This window comes from Solea senegalensis, linkage group LG18, assembly GCF_019176455.1.
Source record: "Solea senegalensis isolate Sse05_10M linkage group LG18, IFAPA_SoseM_1, whole genome shotgun sequence".
NCBI lineage: Eukaryota > Metazoa > Chordata > Actinopteri > Pleuronectiformes > Soleidae > Solea > Solea senegalensis.
This window is the reverse complement of record NC_058041.1, coordinates 10,862,106-10,882,968: the sequence shown is the minus strand read 5'-3', so window position 1 is coordinate 10,882,968 and position 20,863 is coordinate 10,862,106. Positions and strand designations below refer to the sequence as shown.

Genomic DNA, 20,863 nt, shown 5'->3' with positions numbered 1-20,863 from the left:
CTAGAGGACTCTCCGTTCTTTACCTCACTTATCAGACCCCAGCGACATTGCTCTGTACTAGAGAGGTTCGTGTTCTTAGTGTGTGTGTGCGCGCGCTAAGTGGTTTTGCTGGATAAGGATTAATAGCCTCCAGCCTTAAAATGGACCTGTGTTTTGCAGTTGTTGAAACACTTTATTTGGGGTGTTGCCAGTATCAGATGTTGCTGATTCAGACACGGAGAGGTTGAAATTCTTCTGAGGCATGAAGTTTAGTTTTGTCAGTGCCTTTGGTGCATTTCTGAAGAGAAGGTGCCAAGGCTGCATCAGCAGGTTTTTTTTTTAATTGCGGTCAGCGGGACATTTCTATGAAACGTTAGAGGGGACGCACTTTGTTCCTGTGACTGGAGACCGGTGTGGCTGTCCGGAGCTTACTCTGCACCTTGGTGCTCTTGGTGAGAAACGGCTAGAAGTAACTGTTGGTGTGGGAGTTGTGAGACAGATGCCTCTAATTCACCTTGGGAATGTGACACCACAAAACCCACCTCACTAGAAGAAAGCCGCTCAAACCTGACGTGGAAGCAGTCTACACACAGCCCTGTGCTTCAGTGTGTGCTTACAGACAATATCATTTTCTCACACCAATTCTTTTCTTTGTCTTTGTTTCGTCTTAGTGGTCACTGTTAGACTTGCTTAATTACTCTGCTGCAAGCACAATGCATCTCATTTACAGTTAAAACTTGTTGACTGGCTCCGCAAGTGGGATAAACGCATTTCAATTTTTGCCAGGATTATGGATGATCTGCTTTGTGTTCCTTCCTGCACTCAGAAATGACTGTTTTCTGCAATGGATGTGGGATCACTGGCTTTAAGTCGCCACAATTGCTGGGCAGCATTTACTCCACATAACCAAACTAGCAGAAGAGGTATATTTAATAGTAATCCCCAGGGAGATTAGAAAGTGAAGTCAGTGAACCCTTACGCAGCATTTGCTTTCTGCTCCTCCTATCATATTCCAGCAGGGTCATTAGCATAGATCATTAATTTTTCTGATTTTTGTTTCCACATGAAAGCAGGCAGGTGCTGAGGGGTCTTGTCATGTTGTTTAAAATGCTAATCTGGCTGGCAGCAAGAGTGATGTCTGTAGTTCCGGTCCAAGAGTATTTGCATTGATAACACACATGGGCCATTCTGTTGGCTGCTTTTAATGATTTAACAGGGAATCATCAAACTCTTGTCATTTCCATGGCATGAGGGGCTGTTTACACAGCGATGAAACAAACAACAGGCTTGTGATCATCTGCCAATGTAATTCTCCACTTCATCTCCTCCCAGGCTCTACGAAAACAAAGGAGAGGCTGACTTCGTGGAATCCTTGAGGAACCTTTTCACATCCTTTAATGAAATGATGAACAGTAATTCAGAAAACACTGGCATGGTGAAGGTAGGGTGATAATATCACGGCTGACCGCATGCTTTTACTAAGACTGTGCCAAGCAGTATCTGCTTTTTCCTGAATAGTAAATAGCTTCTGCTGTGTGAAGAGTAAATAAATCTGCTGTGATTTGCTTTGGATGACGCACTCTGTAATTGGAGATACATGCGTCCTTCTAGATATAGACTCAAGGCCGGTACATACTGCGCAGGAACAGAGAAACCTGTTTGTTTTCTCGAGGTGACAAGAACAAAGTTACAAAAGACACCACACGAGAAAAAAAAGTTCTATGTGTCGAGAACGAGCTGCGAGAAAAGAATGAGGTCATTCTTTTCTCGCAGACCTGGGAGCGAGAGCACATTTCTCTGTTGTTGCGGCGTATGTAGAGACCTTAATATAGCAGCTTTTAACACCGACACATCAAAAGTCCCTTTTGCTCAATGATGCTCTTTATGTCCTTTATGCTTCTTCCCTTTACCTTTGTCACATCTCTCTTCATATTTCCCTCCTCTCATTTACTTCCCATGTGACCTTAGTCATACAAATGATCTTCCTTAATTAGAAGAATGAAAGGAATATTTCCACAATCTTGGAAATATGGTTGTTTGCTTTCTTGCCCAGATTTGGATGAGGAGATCAACACAGCAGACATGTTTGATAAATATTATGTTTATATAATATGCTACCTCTGTAGCTCCCTCATTAACACTTTGTGTCTCGTTTATTTACTTACTACAGAGTGTTACACTGGTGTGTACAAACAGAACATTTCACTTAAAACTCTGGTCATTTTCAAAAACATAAAAACCCACCTTTTTCACAAAGGTTTTTTGTTAGTTGAGTCATTTCGTTGTCTTTTTTCTTTAACTCTTCTTTAAGTGGCCAAAGGTGCTGTACACGTCAAAATTAATATTGTTTCAGTAGTTGTTAGGGTTGGAAACTGAATGAATTAATGACTTAAGGATGTATACGTATTATGTGGGTATCTCTTTCTACCTTTGGATAAAGCTACTCTACTGTTTCCATTCTTGATGCCAAGCTAAGCCTTAGCGCCGTGCAGTATTCACTGTACAAACATGGGCATAGTTTTGATCCTCTCATCTAACTCTCACCTTGAAAGCAAATACATCCAACTATTCATTTAGGATTGGGCCGTCATACTTTTAAACTTTAGATTAAATTGTATCTGCAGTGAGAATCAAAGGTTTAAGTCGGACACTTAATATGTGTCCTGTGCTGGTGTTTGTGTGTACGGGGGAGGGCAAAAATAGAGTTGGGAGGAGTTGAGTGAATCAGAGCTCTACAACTGGCTTTGATTCAGCACAAAACAAAATTGTAATGACGTTACTGAACAGTTGGGGTTTTATCACTGCTAATACTGTGGCAGTGGTGACAAATAAATGAAAGATTGGGTGCTATTTCTTCCACTTGGAGCTGTGAGAGCACAAGTGCTTCCTCATCCTCTTCTTCCTCAAACATGCTTGAGACATTGTGAGCGTGCCACTCACGTTATTTGTCCTCACTCCAATCCAAATCCTTCAGCACTCGCTCCTGCTCCCATCTGTTGCCCCTAGAGGAGAATTTGCTCTTCTTATCTCTGAAAAGATGCAAATGTGAGCGATGGTATAAATGATATTGTGTAATTCTATACTGCGATTGACAATATATTGGTATAATTTACAAACAAGTCTTGGTAACATTATACATGTTAAAAACAACACTATTTGTCTGTGCACCCTGATTGGTGTCTGGTGTGTCACAGAAAACATTTGTTGAGGGTCCTGATGGCAACATGTGCTTGTTATTGATCTGATCTGTTAATGTATTGAGGCTTTATCTCCCGTTCCACACATTGTCTGTTTGTCCTCTATCAATTTCTCAAGTTTGTCTGTGCTTGTATTTGTGTGTTTGTGTTTTTCCCCTCTCTCCTTTTCACTCTGACCTTGACTGTCCTGTGGTGTGGGGCTCCTCTGGCCTTCTGCTCTTTAGCTGCTCTTTAAGGTATTTATCTCACTGTCTTCCTCGAGTGAGTTGAGTTTTGCATTCAACTGTCCTTGACACCAAACTCTTGTAACTTAAGCAGTTTTACTCATTTTGTGCTGATACACACACATACACACACACACCTATGCCTTTAAAAGATAACATTATCACAGAGTTCATGCACCTTCTTGCACCTACAGTAGATCCATGTGCACACTCAACCATAGGAGAAGCTCAGGAGTCAATTAGGAGTCAGTTGCTGTGTAATTGGGTGAGATATTTAATGTCAGTAAATTAAAAACTGATCTTGAGGAACGGGCATGAAGGCGAGAAACCCTGTTTTTTTTCCCAAGTCCACCCATGTGAAAGCACAGTGACAGGTGAAAGCTAATGAGCAGTCCCATCATATCTTGCGTCTGAATACTGGGGAACATCTGCACCAACCCCCATGCATTTAAAAGGAATCTTCGATAAATGTATGCACAGAACACAACCCTTCTGACTTCAGGTGACTGAGAGGTTCACGTAAGAGCAGGCGATGCGACACAGCAACACACCTCCACTGAGATTTGACACTTCACACAATACTGCCTTTTCACACAACTGGAACTTTGTTTTTGCTCAGAACAGACCGAGTAAACGCTCTTTAATGGGTAAACAGAAGGAGTTGGCTTTTCATCAGAAAGTGCCAGATTTGCTATACAAATCAAAGTCAAACAGCGTCTTTGAAATGCATGTTCCACTCTCCCTAACTCCCTCTGACTATGGTACAGGGGTGGTGTGGAAGTTGTTGAGCTAGGCATACTAAAAATATCTAATAAGATGAAAGAAGATTAAAACAAGGAGTTTATTTGGAGGTCACAGCTACCTCTTTTTTTTTCTTGGAAAATCTAAGCAAAACGTACAATTTAACTCAACGTCTTCTTCATCTATGCTGGTGCACGCACATACCCGTCACAAAGTGTATTTCCACTAATAAACAACAAACAATCACATACAGTAGGATTGTTGCAGGTTAATGAGAACGATTGTCACTGCTGCCACTTTCCACAGATGTACTCCAACCCTCTCTGGTCCGTGTTGAGCAGCAGTCGTTGTAGACTCGGTTAATAACTCCCATTTTTATTGGTCGTCTCAGTAATCAGACACCGGTTGCGAGCACTTAATGACTTAATTATAGTACTGATAGGCAAATGTAGATCCTCTTTGACGATTTAGTCTATCAGAGTTTCATTAAAAGTGGTCCATTTTTTTTTGTGTCCCAGTTTATTTAGCAGCAGTGTCAACAGCATTCTCTGCCCTCAAGTAGATCGAATGAAATTAATGAAGACGCTCCAGAGGAGGAGACTCTGGGCGGATTTAAGCTTTAGTAGCAGTTTTGCGACTTTATCTGATTAGTCCAAGCTACTAATGAAGCTACTCATAGTTTTATACAAACACAGCAGATTGACACGCCATATGTGTTGTTCATTAGAAATATCCTGATATCAGCCGTTTAACTGCTTTCGTGATTTTAACGGAAGACGGACAATGAATGAGCTCAATTAAGCCGCTAAACACACTTTACTGCACACAATGCAACAACACTCATTTCCTACCTTTCAGTGGTATTACATAATACGATTACCTAAGAATCAATTATTTCATGAGCTAATTGAGTAAGGAATTCATCTTTTTATGGATTCTGTCTCTTTTTTGCTAAAGGGTGCTGCACTGAAATACATTCCAACCATCGTCAACGATGTCAAGCTGGTCTTCGATCCCAAAGAACTAAGGTAACCTCTTGTGACGCAGCACATATTCTCAACTTTATTGTCCCCTGTGTAAACAGTTATATAATCTGGAAGATCCCGCCCACTTCTCCATTAGCTAATTATCTACAGAGGAGTCACGGCACATACAGCTGGGAGTGTCCCTGAATGCTTTCATTAGTGTGAAAAAATGATTTAAATAATACTCTCTGTATATAATATTTTGACTCAATCATCAACAAAAGTAGAGTATCAGACTTCACTGGTGTCCCAATTCAGGGGTTGCATTCTCATGAGATGTGGCCTTCATGTACCTTGAAGGCAGAACCAAAGTGAGACAGTCTGGTGGTCTCTGCTCTTGTTTGTTCGTGTTAGGTCAACAGCATTGTCCACCCTTGCTCTTGCACCCTAAGCCAATTTCTGCCGCCTGCATAGTTATACATATATTTCCTAAAGCTACTTCTCTTCCCTGCCTGTGGTTTTTGCAAAGTCATCATCAGTGGTATGAAATAAATCTAGGTATTTCCCACAGGGTCCTTCACTGCTTCAAAAAAAGAGAGAAACATTTGTTGGCTGCATTTAAAGAAGCCTTTGAAACGGGACAGCCTAATCACTCAGCTCTGATGTCAAATGAAGCCTCCAAATGATGCGGCCGTTTAATTAGGACAGAGGCCAATATCAAGATGCATGCTGTATGTTCCGATGGTTTTAAGAGGCTCACCATTTTATTAAGACTCTTAAAGGGGAAAGAAGACACTTAATGTTAGTTTGTTTTTTTAATTTGTCACCTGACTCTTACTTTCAGAGGGGAGTGTTACTCTCAAAACAACTGAATAGAAAATGCACACATTATTCTCAAATGTTCATTGAGTGTGAATAAAATTTGCAATGTAATTGCTTTGCAGAGTGAAAATTTAGTTTAGACCAATATCATAATTGGATATTGAGCCTCTGGTAAGACTAAGAATCATTGTTTATGCCTTTGTCTGGCTCCCTACCTACTGGATTGTTGTATCCAATAACTCAGCCTTCACTAGCTGTTGTGTGCTGGTTAAAAAGGCTCTGGTTGCCTTGGAGACTGACTGAATGCTTTACTCAAGTCCATTTCAGTCCCCATCATCTATAGCCTGATGTTCTGTAGCTCTTTAATCTATACTTTACTGTGGAGCTACTAAAAACAAAACAGAACATACATTTAAATAATCCTCATAACCATTAACCAACAATTTGGTTTTCCAAACCATTCTTGAGGCGACGTGACTGACATCATCCCATTTGAAGGCTTTTGTAATCCTTTTTATTTATTAAGACATTTTGTCTGAACTCGAGTTCGCTTGTGTCACAAATCTGCTCATAATGTCTTGAAATCATTTTCTTCATGTTCAGGTTTTATCCTGCGTCAATAGTTTGTTCAGCCCAATGTATCCTACGACAGTCTGACGTTTGTTTGTTTGTTGAAATAAAATTCTTACCATCATTTAATTACCAAATTAATTTAAGAAAATCAATTTCTGTTACCCCTGTTGTTTTACAGATTTTAACAAAATCTTCCCCCTGAAACCCTTTGGACACTGGGACGTATTTAAATTGCAGCACAAGACGTGCTAATACATGTGGCTATTGCCGAGGCTTTGAAATGTGCATATTTGCAAGAACTCTCCCTTTGCTAATGTCCAGCCCCCCTGGGCAGCTGCCATTTCCACAGCAGCGTTCCAGCCACACAAGACCACCAATTTTTGCGTCTGGCCTCTACTATCACAGGAGGAGAGGGAGGCGTCCTCTCTGAGGTGTGAGAAGACAGCTTTTCAACTCACCCATTCTCACCCTCATTTCTCTGTTCTGCTCTGAACAGAGAAATGTGCTCTCCACTGATTCAGTTTTCCCCCTAAATTTAATTGAGCATTTGGAGAGGAGATTCTTCTCAATGTGAACTCTGGCACAGTTATGTTAATCAAGTAGTGAAATTATAACTTTTGATATTTTTTGTTTATATTATTTATAATTAATATTATGCATTCAGGTAATTGTGACTGCTTTGTGCTTTTTTCGGTTTTGTTGAGGGTGATTTATCATCTCCTTAATGCTGAGTTTTGTTTCCAAGAAATATTTGGATTTTAAATTTCTGTTCTGCCTGTTTGTTTCATGTTCTGATATCTGAAGGTACAGCAGATGAAATAGTTGCATTATAATGGATAATCTATATGACCACTGAGCAAATTTAAAATGTGATATATTCTCTGTGGATGTTTTCTGGCGACTACTCTCCTCTACTAGAGTGAGAGGTAGCATAATCTACCTGACGAGAAGCTAGTGTCAGAGAGCATCCAAAGCCTGTTTCTCTGGGTCAGTTGACAAATCCTAAATTTCTCATGCTGTATTTTTGTCTCCAACTCCAGCTTTAATATCTGACAAGTTCTCGTGTGGTTTGTAGAGCCTTTAATTGTGTTCTGGATGATTGCTCAGGGGTTGGAGTCGGACACAGTCAACTAATCCAGGATGCCTGATGAGTTTGACCTTTTTCTCTTTATTGTTCTCTCTCTCTGTCTCCATAGCAAGCTTTTCACAGAGTTCATCTTAAAGGTTCCTCTGGGTCGTCTGGTGAAGCAGAAGCTCGACTGTCTGATTGACATTGTCCACAGTGATCTCTTTACGCATCATGGTGAGAGCACGCAGACAGACACACATACATACATACACACACATTGTTTGTGCGCCCATTCTTCTCAGGACACTGCACTGACTTTCATTCATTTGGACTGCTTAAAGGGGACATATTATGCAAAATCAACTTTTTAACCATTTCAATACTTATATTTGGGACTCTGGAGGCCCTACCAGTCGCCAAAGTGTGGAAAAAGAATACTCAGTCCTTTTTTCGTGGTCCCCCTTAGTGTAAGTATAGGCGATAAAACACTCGATGTTGAATTCCCTGCGCTTATGGCGGCAGCATGCGCATTTCACCGCGAATGTTACCGCCCCACCAGTAAGTTTACTTGGAGAGCTCCACCTTAGCTCCTCCTTGACCCTGCGAGAGTGCAGGCGAGGGAGGAAGAGCGGTATTATGTCAACGTGGAGGGACAATTGGTGCTGTTGGTGGCTGCACAGTAGAGCACAGTGTTTTACCAAGGGTTTTATATATGAAGCTAATGTGCCGGATAAAGTCAGCAAATGTGTGTTCGTGTGTTTGCACCACTTCGCATCAGACTGCGGCCAGCGGTCGCCGTATTTAGTCAGCGACCGTATTTCACCGACGTACAAACACACACATTGTTAAGAAAAGGTCACATAGAGCTCATAACTGACCATTCTGACACATCCTTACTAAAAATATTTGTTCAGTCCGTCCTCCATGACCGGAGCACAGACTCAGTCTGATACAGCCGCATACAGCAGCCTTTATGCAGCTCACCGCTGGCAATCAGTGGTGCTGCACTCTCTTTGCAGCGGTGCAAAATCAGTTAAAAAGACATAGGGACAGCACCGCTGATCGCCAGCGGCCAGCGGCCAGCGGCGAGCTGCCTAAACTGCCGCTGTGTGTGACTGATCGCCAGCTCCGGAGCATACAGTCACAGTCTGATACAGTCACATACAGCAGCAGTTTATTCAGCCCGCCGCACGCCGCTGGCGATCAGTGGTGCTGTCCCTAAGTGTTTTTAACTGATTTACAGTTCGGCTCGATCCTTATGTAGAACGTCTCTTCCTGTGACGGCACTCTCGCTGTTTTCTGCGCACACTGCCATGTTGATATTGTCAGAGAACTAGTGGAGAGAGGGGGAGAGGTTTGGAGCGGAGAGAACAGAAGCTGAGCGCTGTAAAGAGGACAAATCAGAAACCCCCTGGAAGAAGTGGGTGTGTGTTTGCCTGTGTCTCATTTGCATATAAAGGGATCATGCACGAAAACCGAGCGTTCTGAAAGGGGCGGGTTTAGCAGGGTTATTGAACTGCTATGATGCTTCATCCTTATGGTATTTTGACCAAAGCATGTCACTGACATGTTCATTAGGACACCAGGGAACTATTTTAATGGGGGAAATAGGGTATAATATGTCCACTTTAAACAAAGCAATATCCTAGCCTTAACCTTGACCCTTAACCGGTTCTTCAGAAATGAGGTTGTGCCTCATTAGAATCAGGTTTTGTTTGGACCACTGGCCCTGTGAAAGTCAGTGTTTATGCCAGGAAAGGCCCAAAGTGGTAGCAAATACAAGTACACACAAACACTAACTGTAGTCACTGTTCTTTGCCATATGCACCTTCACTCACAGTGAATATAGGCAATCACACGCACCACCTGCTTCCCCTCAGCGTGAGCCCACAATAAAGGTCACTGGTGAGGTGTTGTGGAAAACTCTGTCGTTATCTGAGAGACGAAAGCGTCCCCACAGCTAAAATCCCCTGGCTTTGTCTGTATAAGAATATCAGTATTCCGATCTACTCAGTGAGTTTAAGTCTGTTACCACCTTACTGTTACTTTTCCTTTAATGTGTCTGTTTTTTCCTTTCTTTGTCTCACACATTTGTAACACTTTGTGGCATACACACATGGTATGTTTTTCGCCATGTTGCAGTAATATTAAATATGAAGTGCAGGGATGGCGATTAGGAACTCTACCTGAGTTCCCACAGCCATGCTAACCTGCAGCAATCTGCAGCCAAGGCCCTGCTGCAGTGACAGTCCAGGGCCAAGCTTTTTGCAGGAGGCAGCAGTCTCCTGATGCCATGTGAGTCGAGATACGGACACACTCACACTCCTATTGTGGTCAATTAAATGCAACATTTCTAACCCAGTAAAACAGCAGTTAACCGTTATTTACCCCAAAGCAAAGTAAGGGCCATGGACAACAATTATCCACTTGCATAGTTGCTCTGTACCCACCAATAGCAGATGTTCAGTTCACCATAAATGGGCAAAAAAATATGATGGAATTAAAATTGTATATAGAGTGATACAGTGATGAACACGCACACAAGCCGGGTGCAGGAGCAGTGGGCAGCACTTATCTATGCCCAGTGAGCAATGGGGCATTGGATACCTTGCTCAGGGGCACCACAGCCCTCCGGTTACAAGCCCTATTCCTTTCCTCTTGACCGTGGGCTGCTTATGATCTAGTGCCTTCATAGCCTAGGAAAATACAGTACAACTATGTGATTGCTGTTTGGCCACTTAGTTGAGTATCCACTGAAGGACAATGCTCAGTGTGTGGTCCTTTGGTCATTACTATTGATCTGTTTGTGTAACTGTATGATGCCTGTGAGTGGCTTACTAATCAGCAGCAGAACTTGTTGCTGTCATGTGGGTGTGGAAGGGCCCCACTGCTCAGTTGTGAACATCTCTTGTAGTCTTTGAAGTAAATATTTGTTTTCAAACTGTTGGAAACCAGTGATGGAGATGGCTTAAAGATGAAATTGACAATGATTTGTTCCCCCCGCTGCTGTAAACATGTGTTTGCATCATGAGACGGGGGTTTTAAATGAGATAGTCAGTCGTTTTTATGCACAAGGTCATAGGACACATTAGGCCTCATCACATCTTCTTAAGTTTAGTTCCTGAGAAAGATCTTAAGAGGCTCGTCACTCAAAACTAGTTTAGAAAACCAGGGAGAAAAAAAGTGCGGTGCGTCTTGTGTACATGTTGAACTGAGCTGGGCACACAAGCTGGTGGTCATATGAAAACAAAGGGAGAAGATGGGTTTAATTACACTCCTTTCTTTGCTGTATTTTTAAATAAGGAAGCGGAAAAGCCCATCAAAAGTGCGGCCCAGTAAGGCCCGCCTCTTGGTTGACTCTGATTGGCTCTCTGAGCCTCTGTGCCTGTCACTGAAAAGCACAAAAACACTCTTTTCTGTTGTAAACCACAGCAAGTTCGCGGTAACATAGCAAAGCAATGATTTTTCTGTCATTGAAGAATGACATTTATGACGTGTTTTTAATCCACAGAATAGTGTAATCGTGTATACACCGTATGTGCTCTGAGAATCCAAGTGTCCATATATCAGTTGTTCTTATTTAGCATTGCCCAATCGCCATAAAGGGTTATGATATATACTTAAAGGCTTGAAGCAAATAATTATCCAGAAAGAGGAATTTTTCTTGTCAACCCTCAGTTTAGAATTTCTTCTTCATCAACATTCATTGAAGGTGCTCACTGATGTATGCATGTTCATTCCTGGAGGCTGCACAGTGATTAACATAGTGGCCGTTTCTGTGCGATAGCATGTCCTAAAATAGTATTTTTTTTTTTAGTCCCCCAATGGGCTTATTCCTGTTCTCAATGACAACTTCAGAGAATATGATGATATCCCTTCCACCATGGATTCTCGCTCTATAAATTGTAGTTTAAAATGCCACTCCTTGACTTTCTTTGGCCTGCATGCACAATTCTCTGCTGCAGTTGTGAAAGCCTAATGAACTCCGGGGGGGGGAGTGTTTTTGTTTTTCATTTTGGAAGCACAACGCCGTGTCACCTTCACTGTTGATGATATGAAAGGAGCGAGTGGGACGGTGATGCATAAATCACTTGCAAATGGGCTCACTGGAAGAGAACAAATATGTCAGCTGCTCTCCTGGTCTGTGTTAAAGGGCAAAATCACTGTAGCATTCCAAGATCTGCACTGGAAGTTCGGGGAGAGCACTCATGGCCAAGCTTGATAGTTCTAGTCTGCTTGGCCCACTCCCACCCTTGCAACTAGTGTGTGTGAGTGAAAGATTGTACATACAAAATATTTGTGCTCGTATGTCTCAGTCAAATCTAAGACCCCATGAGTCCCGACAAGGTCGGTGTTTACGCCAGAAAAACTGCACACACTTGTAAAAACATACATTTTTACCCTTTTAAGCTCGATCTAGTTTTTGTGCTCTGTTGCACAACGCCAATGTCATGGTTGTGTCTTTGTGTCAGGGTGAGCTAACCTGTGACAGGACTTTTAATATTCATGCCATATCTTGTCAAGTGTTTGCCAGTGAAAGCTTTACTGTGTATATCCATGTAGAGCAGCTTTCCCACTTCTCACCGTATTGCAGTCAGACACAGAAAGATGCTCTAAACTGAAGTAGTTTCGTCGGTAAAGGGACACACAGGGACTAGTGAAATACCTTAAAGATAATCAGATAGATTAAGATAAATCCTAATTCGTTTCAGCTAGTTTTTTTCTTTCTTTTTTTTTTATCAAATACTGTCAATGAGATGAGCTAAAGAACAATAGTTCTTGACTCTGATGAGCTCTGGTCTTAAGGTATCTATAAACAAAGAGATTGTAATGCAGTGACAAACACTCATTGCAATAATCTCTCCAATATAAATTGCAACACAAGGATAACTATAATAATAATAATCCATTTTATTTATAAGCGCCTCTCCAACACTCAAGGACACTTTACAAAAACAAACCACAATAAAAACACACACACACAGTAAACAGATAAAGGAGTGAAATTACACAGAGTAGGCTATTTTGTACAGGTGGGTTTGATTTCATGTGGAACCTCTATTTAGTTGAGCTCCTCTAATTATTTTCACATTGGGAATATTAAAGGTTATTCAAAAGGAGGTTTGCAGCTATGCAAGCTTTGCTCGATGATAATAACAGTGTAATTGCTTCACTCATGTATGCATCAGTGAATCATTAAAAATTCCTTTTCAGATTTTACTGTAGTCTTTATTTGTTTGATTGTTCATTGTTGCATAATACATTCATTACCTTTTCATAACATGGCCTCATCATTTTCTCTGAAAGTGAAATCAGAGGCAGCTTTTGAAGAAATTCAGCTGTTGTATGTTTGAGAGGAAAGTATTGACTTTTCACTTTCCCCATCTGTTTTCAAGAAATCATTCCTTCCTGCTCAGCTTCACATGTAGTTCCTCAACAAAAGGGTTGGAGGACTGATTCATATGCAACATCCCAGAATGTTGTTTGTCATTCAGCCTTGAACAGAGTTGTCAATTGGTCGAACTTTGTGTGTGTGTTTTATTGAGCTAATTAAAGCTGTAACATTATCTGTGGAGCCAAGACATTTTATTGATTTTTGAATTGAAATCTGTTGTTGGCTGACCGTTTATAGCCACAGCATCTCTCCACCTTGTCATTATAGCAGTTGTTATTTGATGAGCACTGCTCTCCCTGTAGTCTGCTGCAGAACTGGTGATACTTTCACTCAGCGACTTGCTCTCGTTCTGACAGGCCCGTATTCTACATGTCAATAAATGGGTTTATTTGTTGTGTGAACAACAACCAAAAAAACTCTTACTCCTCCGTCCTCTTATTGAATCATCCAAACTGCACAAGTGCCATGAAGACATTGAATCATAGATTCATAAAGAAAATATGGTCATTTTATGTCAGAGGTTTAGCTTTGATAAGGATACTTTCTCATGTATAGTGTATTTCCTCCATGTCCAATTGACAACCAAATTGAATTGCATGGAAACATACCTTTTAGATGTTTTCGTCAACATTAGCGGAACATCTGCACATCTTGAAGAATAAATGAAACGTTGTCATTATATTCATTTAATGTATTGAAAATGTTCACATTTTGTAGATTTTCACACCAGTACAGCTACATGTTTTGATTAAGGTGTCTTGTGGTTTGTTAACACAATTCTTTCCTCCCTAATATTACAAAGAAGTTGTGCTTTGTTTCTGTTGTCAACTGTTCCTGGGGACTTTTGGAGCCCTTGTCCCAGTCACTTTTATCAATATGTTCATTATGTACATTGCTTTAATGTAATCCTCTGTGAGGAAGCCATTAAGAAGATGCATGCTTCAAGATCCACACTGTGTCAAGAACATATGCTGCGCTGCCTTGTGCAATCTATCATCTGCTCCTTGTGTTGAACGCCATTGTAAACGTGTGTATTTGCCGTGGTCCCCACAGATTGTCGCGAGATCCTCCTGCCGCTGATGACGGAGCAGCTGAAGTTCCACCTGGAGAAGCGGGAGGAGCTGAAGGCTTGCTGCCAGCTGCTCAGTGACATCCTGGAGGTGCTCTACAGGAAGGATGTGGTGAGGGACACAGCTCTCCTTTTGCTTCTCTCTGGGATAAACAGTAACAGGGGAATAGTCACACCGTGCAGGAAAGACACATTTGGACTGAGGCTATTTAACTAAACAATGACTAAACACTGTGCTGTTAGTTTTGATGCTCCACATGTCCCATAAGGGGCAGATTTTCAAGCCAGTTATCTGTTGCTCAAGGCAGCTAGAAATCATCTTCAGCAACAGTAAGGTGGTAACGATCTCTGCCTCACCCCTTCATGTTTTAGACACAGGAAAGCTTAAAGAGAATATTTGACCATGACTATGTTTGTATAAGTGTACAGAATAATTGCTTTTTAATAAAAAATAAAAATAAGCCTTTAGAGGAGGGCCTTGGTTTACGGAGGTTGCCATCTTGTGCCGCCATGTTTCTACAGCAGCTTGAAGAGATGAACCAGCCAGACGTTGTGCTTTGCATTTTGAAGAGGGTGCTTGCTATGCAAATGAAGAACCATTGTTTTATATTATGTGAAGGCCACCTTGTTCCCCGACATGCTTATAGAAGGGCAGGGTGAGCAGAGGAGACTTGCGTACGTCTGTGTTACTAATTCTGACACACTGGACCTGGATAAGTCAAATTTTTACACCTATTCAGTTAATTCATTAATTTTTTTTTTATCATCTCAGAAAATGTTTATTATCCACGCCCTTAAGGGGCTGTGTGTAAGATTATTCATCCTTTAATTGATTTTGTTTTTAGAGCGTAAGAACTGTCTAACACACTGTTCTCAATCCCAAAATTATCAATTTACAGTTGCACACAACAGAGAAAAAGATGAGAACAAGTGTAAATTGATTACCAGAACTGGATCCGCGTTGTGTAGATCAATTGCTGGAATCTTCTATGTTCTGAGTCTCTTGATGTCCTTTCTGAGGATCTGTCAGACTCTCCTCACCATTGATCACTGCCTGACCTCATATACTTAACTCTCAGTGATCACACACCTCTCCCATGTGCAGTGGCATCAACACTTCATGTCACTCTCTCATGTCGCTGCCTTGCTCTATTTTCATGTCTTTCAGGCACTACACATTACTTTTGACTTAAGTATGCATGGTGGATGAGAAAAGGGTGTGGATATAGAAGAATATACTGTGAGTGCTCATGTCCATTAGAGGTTTTGAGTCATCAAACAACCATGTTGGTGAAAAAGGATGTCATTGTATATTTTTACCTTAAATACTTATTTCTTGGTGCACTGGTTTTGCATACAGCCCTCTACATCATATGGGTTTCCATGAAAAGATATGCGTCACACTGGCTGCCCTCAAAGGCAATATCTAAAACTCCCTCCTCAGATAGTTTATCCCCCCCAGCACTTGCTCTCTCGGTGTGATAGTGTGCACGCCTGTGTCTATGTGCGCAGGCTTGCGTGCAAGGTTTCGTTAACTTCAGAAAGAAGTGCGTAAATTATTGAAAGTGTAGGTTGAAAGTTCTGTTTGCTTAGAAGATCTCCCCTCTCAGACACATGGAGGGAGTAGAAACCACCACTTATAACTGTGGTGCAGCAAAACCTAGGGTGTGCAAGTCATTTTCAGTTTCCTTAACCCTAGGTTTGTGAATAAGCAGTGTTCTTAGTATTAGTATTTTTGTCTTCCTCTTGTCAATTATCCAAAATGCAGTCTTTTTTTTTTTACAATTCACTATTTTAGTTTGTTATCTCAAAAAGCATTTGAAAAAAATTGTTTTTTGCTGACATAGATGATATACCTTGGGCTTATTTGTGCAGATGATTAATTATGCAATCTACCTAAATCACTATCAGTTTTTGATAGGGCATGGTTTCAAGGTTCAGTGTTGATCCACTAGCTTTTGAATGAAAAGTAGCTTCTTCTTTTCTTTATTTTTTTTCTTGGCACAGGCAGTTATGTAAATTGTAATTGGAAAAATGCACTCACTTCTTTGTCCTGCCATGCAACATTGTGTGCCAGAGGCCATGAGAAAATAATCATGTCTGCTCCATCAAATGTTTACTGTTGTACAAATATTTGATTTTGCAGGATTTGGGGTTTTCCTTTGACAACCGTGAATCATTAGATGATACTCGGTATCGGTTCGATACTGGTCAAAATCACTGCATCGAATATTGGACAGATAAAAATATACAATCCGATACAAATCAAAAATTATTATCTATGTATTGCATGCTTTTCTATTTATATTATTTACATGTGTCACATATTTGGAGAATTATGTCTTTGAAATAGCTTCAAATGTGTTTCCATAGTTTTAGAGGTCTATTGATATCAGTATCTGCAGATACTCAAGTTTGTGATATCTTTATATGAAACGGTGGTATCCTTCCACCCCTAGAATTATCATAGCTATCTTTCTTTCCCTATGTTTATATGTTGATGTGTGTATTTGGTTTTTGTTTTTGCAGGGTCCAACCCAGTGGCATGTGCAGATCATCATGGAGAAGCTGCTGAGGACAGTTAACAGGACGGTTATTTCAATGGGCCGTGATTCCCCTCACATCGTAAGTAAACGATTCGTCGTACATGTTTCTTCATCTGCTTTTTTCGCCCAACTTTTTCATGCACACACATTACAAAGTAACACACTTTTTATTTGCACACATACTCACACTCTAGAGGTCTAGTTACCTGTATGAGCCTAACTCTCACCACCTCACTCACTGCAACTCCAAATCCAAACAAAAGCTTTCATTAAAGAAAGAGTCTGCATCGACAGAATGCACTCAACCTCAAACAACCTCAGTCAAACTAGGGCTTTGATCTCTGCTCCTATCTTCCTCCAGATATTTTTGTGTCAGTCTGTGTTTGTTGTGCCTTTTCCCATCTCTTGATTCTTTCATTTTTCTGTGTTTACTCATTTATGCGTTGGGAGATTTCTGATATTCTGTGCTCCAATCAAATCCCCCTCTCTCTCCCATGCATTTTTACTGCCATTAGCATCCCTCTCCTAATCACACTCACTCAAGCAGGTTAGCAATTAATGCACTTATCAGTCATCTCTGTACGTACGCCGGCTGCCTTTCATCCATTTTCATGAGTGTCGCGTATAGCAGCTTCAGCATCCTTTGACTTTGGAGTGCATCGTGTCACCATCTGTATCCAGTTGAGCTGCATGTATCATGTGATGCAACTTTTAAAGAGTGTAATGAACATATGCAGGTTTTATTAATGTTTTTACGATAAGGAAGGATCTTCCTCTAAGGGCATTTTCAGGGCACATTTAAATATAGCGACGAAAGAGTGATTCTCTCTGAATTTCAATTATGTAAAGGGGAAAAAACAGAGCTGTGGAAATACTGACTTCTGTTATTGACTGGTTGATATAGCTTGCTTTATTCTCCCATGTCAGGTTACTTTTCATAATGGTATTGGCTAGTGTATTTTGAATTTATCACCCGTCACTGAGTCGCATCAGGTGGTGATTTAGTAAAGCCAGCTCGGGTTCCCAGACACGCTAATCATCTCATGTTTAGTTTCATGTGTGCATGTATGTTAGTTAACAATGCACCCATGCATTGTCCTGTGTTCTGTTTTATTCCGTCCTTCGTTCTCGTTTTTTCACTTGCTTGGGCTATTGTGTAAAAGTATTGCAGCAATGCACCAAGCTAATCACATCGATGGGAAGCCTCACATTCTATATTGTTCAAAAACAGCGTGTTGTCCATGCTATCGTCCTCAATGCATATGGTCTGTGGGATCAAAAATTCTTAGCAGCATGCAGGCGTCCATGTGCATTGTTATGGACATGGGTGGATAATGAATAATGTATAGCTAATTCCGCTGTAAGTTGAGCTGAGAGTGAGACCTCCGCTTTTTAAATATTAGCGATCTTTCCGGAGGGATAAAGACTAATTTCTCAGCTACCTCCAGCTATTGCGGTCTTTTATCATACCAGAGATTCAAATTTTGCCGTTCTTCTTTTTCTCGTTGAGTTCGGAGAGTTGAGCGTTTGAACGCAGCTCATAAGCAGCTTCACCCTTCACTATTTTATCCTCTGTCACCTTTCACTGCTTTCGGGTTGTTTTGATCATGCATGTCAGACATGGAACTTGCCAGTCACTTGGTGTAAAAAAGCTATCGACACTCATGATGTCAGAACACATTGTTCTCCTTTCCACTAAATTATGTTATGCTTCCCTACCTGTGGTGTAGGTGAAATAGCGTTTACTGCTTCCAGCAGTGGCTGCTGAATGGAGCTACAGCAGAGCAGCTGCCTCTCTGGTTAATGAAACTGCCCTGCCTATGACTTTCATTGGCCCTACATTGCACAGTATACATGTGCCGCAGCCCTCTACTGTGCTTCCTATAGTGTATGCAGCCGGCCTTTATTGTCTCCACTGACCTCTGGCTTTTGTAAGCTGCCGTCTCTGGAGCTAGGAACCCACTGCACTTTGACTACCTTGACATTTCTAAGTGCCTGTGTTATTAAACATTGGGTCCAGTGTCCTTATAAACCTTGGGAATTAGAGGTCACATCAAAACCTTGCCCTTTATTTTCTAAGCAGTGTGGCTCTTTTACTAAAATGCTATATACATTATAGAATTTGGAGCAGAAGCTGCATTAGAAGCACGTCCACACATCATAATTTAATGATCAATAAGGTTGGAGTGAATTTTTAAAAGCTATGAGACCCAGATAGTGCTGCTTAAAGTGTCGCAGCTTTCTAATCGGAGACCTGTGGTTGGTGCCTCTGGGTTCTGCCACATACTCTGCAGGCAGATCGTCCGCTGCTGCTCATACAACCCCGCTGCCAACCACTGAGCTTGTTCTTCTGAGTGGCAGCGTGTTTCGATTTAGATTTATGCATTAACGTCCTACTCCGCCTGCTGCCTCTCTCTCTTCCTCGCTCTGTTTTCCCTTTCTCCTGATGATGCTGAATACTGATGAGAATTGCTCCAGTAACAACTTGGGGGCTTCGGTTTAGTTATGCGATGTCACCGCAGTGCTACTCCTGTTAGTGTCAACTACGCAGCACCGTTGGACATAGCAGCAGGCCGTTATTGATATTCATGTCCACCCTCACCCAGGTGGAGAGGATTCCTTATGAATACATTTCCACCAGTGAAATCACCAAGTTCTACCTCTGTGCCCTTGAAAGATTATTACCTCTGCTAGTGTTTCGGGCGCTGGATCAGTCCCATAGAAACATGCACAGGAGGCTGCATTTAGAAAAATCCAAATGTTACTGACCTTTGAACATTTAGTTATACAGTGTTAGATGTGTATATACCTTAAAGTCCTGTAGAAAAATTGCACACACTAACAGCTAGTTCTACCTCAATGGTGATGAAGCAACATTGTACGTTTAACAGCTGTAGTTTTGACAAATAACTGTGGATACCTTCGTCCTTCACAATGCAGAAGGATTGGAGTGGAAAGCTGCAGTGAACATGAAATTCTCTGCTATTGATAGACAGTGTGGAGCTGGCCGGCTGTCGAGGCTGAAGCGCTTCATTTGTTGCATGCTCATACGCTGAATACAGTGTACTGCCACCTCAATTAAATCTAATCAGACCACAATCCTCTCCTGTGCCTCCCTCTATCACTAACCCTCTTTATCTTTCCATCTTAATATTTGATTCAATCCCAGCTATTTCTCTTGCCTCTGTATCTCTGCAACTCTCCACCTCTCTCTCCTGCTGTTCAGACAACTGCAGAGCTCTTACAGAAAAGAAGCATAGTGAGATATGCCACTGCATTATAATGCTTCAAACATTCACTTATCCCTCACTGATGCACCTCTCCTCTCTCCTGGGCTGAAACTTTTGACAGTGTCCTCTGGGGTTTATTGACCCTGAGACAGCTCATGCTGGATGTGTGCTCACAGTCAACAATGTGCAAGAACTGCCAGGGCTTGCATGGCGATGCTCGTCACCTTCACATCACAGTGGACTGTAGTTAAGGGGTGTGTGAGTGTGCAGCAACATATTTGCACCCTGGGGCTACGTTCATACTACTGTTTTCATTGAAAACTGGCATTTTCAGATCACAACAGTCTGCGTTCAGTAAAGTAAAAGGAGTTTTGTTATGAGATAGATGACAAGGTGAAACTGAAACTGAAGTTAGGTGTTAACACCACTTTTTGTTCACAACTGATTGTCGAGTCGCAGCTGATAAGAACCAACCACTGAGTAAAAACGGTTAACGGCGTCATTGTTTCCAAAGGTCTCCATTTCGGGTGTTTTCAAATGAAAATGGATCAACTTTTAAACTGCCCCCAAAAACATGTGAAGGACACGAGTATCCAAAGCAGAATGTATTTTGTTTTACAAAACAAAACACAGCATGGACGTCCCAGTAGTGTGCTTTAAAAAGCCAGGATACAGCAGGATAGTCCTGTGGACATGGGTGAGAGAATGAGGACAGTGCTGCCCTCGAGCAGCTTTGGCTCCTGGAGCTTCAGCATTGGTGTGAGGATGACTCTGCGTCCCTGGGGCATCTACTCAAAGCTTTGTCCGCAGTTTACCTCGTGCTCTCCATCTTATAGCTAGTCTGAGCTATCGCCAGGCTGGTGCACACACCCTTGTATGGACACACATGAAAAAGATCCTCAATGGCTAAATTGAGGATTATAAGAGAGCTGTGCTTTTAGTGCAAGTGTAAGCTTTGGATCAGATGCAGGTTACTTTTCCCTTGGTTGTATTCTGCTCTTGTGTTGTGGCACCCTGCTACATAAAAGAGACGCAGGGCTGATTTTATGTGCA

The 20,863-nt window shown here is 41.5% G+C and overlaps 1 protein-coding gene across 2 annotated transcripts in view; it reads left to right on the top strand.

Moving 5' to 3' along the window:
- Positions 1-20,863, top strand: part of dock1 (dedicator of cytokinesis 1) — a 176,694-nt gene that overhangs the window by 52,079 nt on the left and 103,752 nt on the right. For both annotated transcript variants that reach the window (XM_044014605.1, XM_044014604.1), the window contains exons 23-27: positions 1,312-1,420; positions 5,099-5,169; positions 7,698-7,804; positions 14,019-14,146; positions 16,564-16,659. In XM_044014605.1, coding sequence (XP_043870540.1) covers positions 1,312-1,420; positions 5,099-5,169; positions 7,698-7,804; positions 14,019-14,146; positions 16,564-16,659 — 511 coding nt within the window. The remainder of the gene's footprint in view (positions 1-1,311; positions 1,421-5,098; positions 5,170-7,697; positions 7,805-14,018; positions 14,147-16,563; positions 16,660-20,863) is intronic.